Source organism: Bombina bombina, chromosome 9 (genome assembly GCF_027579735.1).
Source record: "Bombina bombina isolate aBomBom1 chromosome 9, aBomBom1.pri, whole genome shotgun sequence".
Lineage (NCBI taxonomy): Eukaryota > Metazoa > Chordata > Amphibia > Anura > Bombinatoridae > Bombina > Bombina bombina.
The window spans coordinates 41,535,496-41,540,324 of record NC_069507.1 but is presented as its reverse complement, the minus strand read 5'-3'; the positions used below and the strand labels follow the sequence as shown (position 1 = coordinate 41,540,324).

The 4,829-nt window shown below is 34.3% G+C and overlaps 1 protein-coding gene across 1 annotated transcript; it reads right to left on the bottom strand.

Annotated features, from left to right (window-relative positions):
• Positions 1-3,333: 3,333 nt before the first annotated feature.
• Positions 3,334-4,829, bottom strand: LOC128639491 (keratin-associated protein 5-5-like). The gene is made up of 3 exons (XM_053691632.1): positions 4,658-4,829; positions 4,197-4,250; positions 3,334-3,542 (listed from the first exon to the last, which is right to left on the bottom strand). The coding sequence occupies exons 1-3, from the start codon at positions 4,779-4,781 to the stop codon at positions 3,487-3,489; spliced, it is 234 nt and encodes a 77-aa protein (XP_053547607.1). The 5' UTR covers positions 4,782-4,829; the 3' UTR covers positions 3,334-3,486.

The following is a 4,829-nucleotide window of genomic DNA, read 5'->3' as shown; positions in this document are numbered from 1 at the left end:
TCAAACACACAATCCTTGCCGCTGCAGATCCAGTATGAGGCTATGACGCAACAATAGAGCTGAGGTCGGACTAGTCCACTGTGATACAGCTGGGGTGGGGTGCAGGCTGATAAATGGGCAAAAAGCCGAAACAGCAAAAATGAAAAAACTCAAAAGAGTAACAGCCGTACAGCAAGAGGCATCAGAGGGGCTAAAGGTAAAAAAAACCTCTTTATTTAGATAAATTAAAACAAAGATACGTGGCAGGCAAACATCCTGACTACTTTCGTGCTCTCATGAGCACTTAATCATAGAAAGTCAGGATGTTTGCCTGTCACGTGCCTTTGTTTTAATTTATCTAAATAAAGAGGTTTTTTTTTTACCTTTAGCCCTCTAATGCCTCTTGCTGTGCGACTGTTACTCTTTTGAGTTTTTTTGTTTTTAATACAAATTAAAATCCTTTTTACTGCAATTACTTATTTGGAGAAGCCAATCTGGGCTTTAATATGAAGACAGCAAAGCTTGGCAATGTCATAAAGTGAATTGTTTTGCAGTTGTTATCAATTAAAGCCAATTAAGGCCAGTTATGTAGCAGGGTCAGCCTTGATAAGTTATCAGGTACATTTCAAGTTCTGAGAATTAGAAATTGCTCAATTTTCAGAGCTGAATTACATGAACAGAACACAAAATAAATAATTTAAATATATTACAAAGTTGTTTCATTATGTATAGCTAAACATTTTATGTAATAATCTCAATGTATTTACTGCCCCATTAACAAAGTGAGTCAAACACAGCTGATATTAACTCACAAAATATTTGCTCTTGATTTTACCACAACAGCACTCTAAACTACTGATAATAGATACTGATCACTGAAATCCCAAATGGGTTAATAGAGTTAATGAATGTGTTTAGCAATTGGATAGAGTGGTGTTTATGATTAGTGTTAAATAATGTTATTTGCATATGGGCATCCTGGGTATACTGGGCATGCTTGCTCAATTATGTTTTTTAAACTTTTAGTATGTTAATAGTATTTTTGTAATACATTAAAGGGACATAAACTCTAACATTTTTCTTTCATGGAAAACCTGAAACAAATCTTTCAGACAATTTATTTTTGACCATACACACACACACAAATATATGTGTGTGTGTGTCAAAAGGTTGCACTCCATTCAACTAGATAACAAATGCCAAGGTGCTTTACAATCAATAGGCAAATAGTAGTACAGAAGTCAGCACTCATTGGTCTTGTGTAATAAAATTTAGCATTTAATAGCCATATTTAAAAACAGCAAATATTTTGAAGCCTAACTGGCCTCTTTGTCAATGCAAATACAAAAATCTTACCTAAAGAGCTTCCCTCTTACACCCCTTATATACACAGCTAATTTCACTAACAAGCTGCACACTTGTGTAATGTGAATGCTAAACACCATGTGTGTGTGGATCAGTGATGGGTGTCGCACTGATGACGTCATCCTGTGTTGCCGGTTGGCTCTGTACCATGTGACTTATTAGCTGAATTTGACAGCTGTCATACTCACATCCTATCCTCTGCCTGGCTGTGTAAAACGGAACCATACAGTAGCGAAATACCACAAACACCAGCAGATTCCGGGTGTGCAGCTACCCATCATTGTAACCATCAACCTATTAAAATCTGTAAATTTATAAACATTAAAAGAAACAGAAAAAAAAAACGTAGATACCAAATAGAATTACTAAAATAGGACTATAACATTGGTATACACATACTGTATATCATTTTGATCTCTCCAGTATCTGGTGGAGTATGGTAGATTAAAGATCCAACTGAGATATCCATGGATTTCTTCATGTTTTAGGTGCATTAAACAAGTATACATATTTTTAATAGCCCAACAAGTTAGGTATGGTCAGATTTCACAATGTCCACAGGGGATCAAAAAAGACTCAAGGTTTGCAGAAGAAGGGGCTGAAATCTAGTATTGTATTCAGGCCTCTGGATGTCACAGTGTCCAATAGATTTATCCACTTAGATTTCATTTTTAGTAGCTTCTGTGCCCTATTACCTCCCCTCCACAGAGGGGGTATATGATCAATCAACATTGTTCTCAGGCTCGCTAGACTGTGTTTATGCTGAATAAAATGGCCATCCTTTATAGCTTCCCTAATTGCAAATCTATTATTTGCCATACATTCGCGGAACATAGTTGTTGTTTTTCCAACATATATCAGTGAACAAAGACAAATGAGCAGGTATATGACATAGCTGCTGGCACATGTTAATCTGTGGTTGATTTTATAACGCTTATTCCGATGTGGATGATGAAACGTATATGTCATATACCTGCTCATTTGTCCTTGTTCTCTGATATACGTTGGAAAAACGACAACTACGTTCTGGGAACATATGGCAAATCATAGATTTGCAATTAGGGAAGCTATAAAGGATGGTGATTCAGACAAGCCTGTGGCACGCCATTTTGTTCAGCATAAACACAGTCTGTAGCGAGCCTGAGAACAATGTTGATTATATTTTTTCTAAAGGAAGCATTTATTTGTTTATTGTACCTTTCTAATGTCATCTATATTTTTATTATTCAATTATCTCTTCACCTCCATTTACCTCTCTACATGTGTAAGATATTCAAAAGGAAGATAAAAAGGCAATGCCTTTTTTTTTTTTTTTTAAGGAATTGGGATTTGGGATGCTTAGAACCCCTTCCACTGGTAAGGTGTCCTATATAGTAAATATCAATGATATATCTATGATACACAACACACTACATTTTTATTTTTTTAAATTTTTTGTTATTGATTTGTTTGAAATTTATATTATAAAATTAGTAATGATACTTCACCACTTGAGAAAGCTAAAGAAACTAATAAGACCAAAAGGAAGACGCTTACCTAACTATAATGTTCAAAACATGTCTTTAAAAGGACATAAAGGAGTGAGAATTTTATTATTGTGCTATTGATTGCTGTTTAATACACGCAAAAGATAAAAACATAGCTAAAGTAAGCCATGGTGTGGTAATGCACTTCTGTTCCTGAGCTGAATATAGCAGGTGATTTCCTACTACATACATATGCTGCCTCAGTATTCGTGTTCAGCATCGGAACAGTAGTGGCCTGGAGGTGACTTTAACTGAGTTTAACCTCTTATGTGGGTGTTTAACACTTAATTATTAAAGCAATTGTGCAATAAAGTCCTGACACATAGAGAATGTTTTTGTTTGGTTGCATATCCCTTTAAAAGCACTCCTAATACAGAATGTTTGTAAATAAAATAAAAATGGAACATCTGTTATAAAAAACATTAGGGAATGATATTTCTTAAATGAAAGAAAATACAGAAAATCATGTTCAGATGCATTTATTTAAAGCCAAGCATTCTTAAAATAATCAAGGATTACAGAATATCAGTCAAGATATTACATTGGAAAATTGCAAGAAGGTGATTCTAAGCAGGTAGTGAGTCAGATGTGCACGTGCGCGATCTTCTACCTAGTATCAGTGATGTTTCCCTTGGCTCTGGCAAGGATCTGGGCAGCAGGGATTGCATGGATCTAAAGTAGAATAAAGAAAACCATGATAAGTTCTAGGCAACAGTATTCTGAAGCTTCTTCTAGTTACTTATTTCAAGCTTAAACATAAAACAAACAATTCACCAAGCAGAAAATCTTCTATCAATCTCCATTAAAATGCAAATATTTTGGTTCCAGTGATTAATCTTAGACCAAACTAGGGACAAGCAAATATTTTGAGACATTTGTTAAAAAATAACGTTCGTTGACTGCATTTGATCTTTCAAAACAAATGTCAAATGTTTGTTGAACATTTTATATTCATTTTTAAATGTTAACATTTGAATGTTGATTCCCATTGAATTGTATGCAAGTCTATGGGAATCAGTGGTCAAATGGAATATTTCAATATCATATTTGATACTTAAATATTAACATTTGTTTTGTAGAAAATTTGAAAGGGGATGACTGTGAAGGAGAACATTAACTTTGAAATTTGAATGTCAAAGTTCTGACAACTGCACATGTCTGGACCACACCAAAATATTCTTAAAGGGACATAGAAATATATGTAAGAAAATTATCTATGTATATTAAAATAAAACTAAAAGCTATGTATCGCTGCATATTTATCATCACAATAAAGTGATCTATATTATTCCACATTATTAACTGTTTTCATTTATCTGTTCTTACCTTTTTTCTTTCCACAAGGGTTCTGCTCATGACAATGCTGTACTGGATGGCATGCTGAAAACCAAAGAAGAATAAATTATAAATTTTTTTTTTTTTAGCTTTTCTCCTTCTTTTAGATAATTATAGTTCTGCATCTACAAGAAGGGGTAATAATTAAAACAATTTTGTACTTCAAAAGGTTCCATATCCATTGAATACGCTTTATGAATGAAGGACTGCTATGTTATCAATATATGTTAAAGTAATTTTAATTTCCTATATTTTCTAGAGGCAATTTTATTATGTATTACTGTTCTTAAGAAAAATGTCTGTTCTTCATATGTTGAAAAATGTTCCCTATACTTGTGGAGTATGTCCCCTTCCACTGATAGACCTATGGGCAACTTCTTTATAATTTAGTGACCTCTATCCTACAGACCAGCTATGTGAACTTATGTTATATATAAATATTATTTACTTACGGTCCTGGCAGGCGCTCTGCTTTTGGCAAGGATCATGGCAAGCACTCTGCTTCTGGCAGGGATCTTTGCAGGGATCCTGGCACTGGGTCTTCTGGTGACAATGTCCTCCTTTGACTCCAGACATGACTGGTCTTTGGTTCTGCAAGATCTGCTTTTGGGATAAAATAAGGAA

Bases quoted from the DNA above. Each gene is read 5' to 3' on its own strand.
- LOC128639491 (XM_053691632.1), bottom strand. From the start codon at position 4,781: ATGTCTGGAGTCAAAGGAGGACATTGTCACCAGAAGACCCAGTGCCAG. The intron at 4,251-4,657 runs GTAAGTAAATAA...TTTGGTTTTCAG, and splicing joins GCAGAGCGCCTGCCAGGACC to CATGCCATCCAGTACAGCAT. The intron at 3,543-4,196 runs GTAAGAACAGAT...ATTCTACTTTAG, and splicing joins CCCTTGTGGAAAGAAAAAAG to ATCCATGCAATCCCTGCTGC.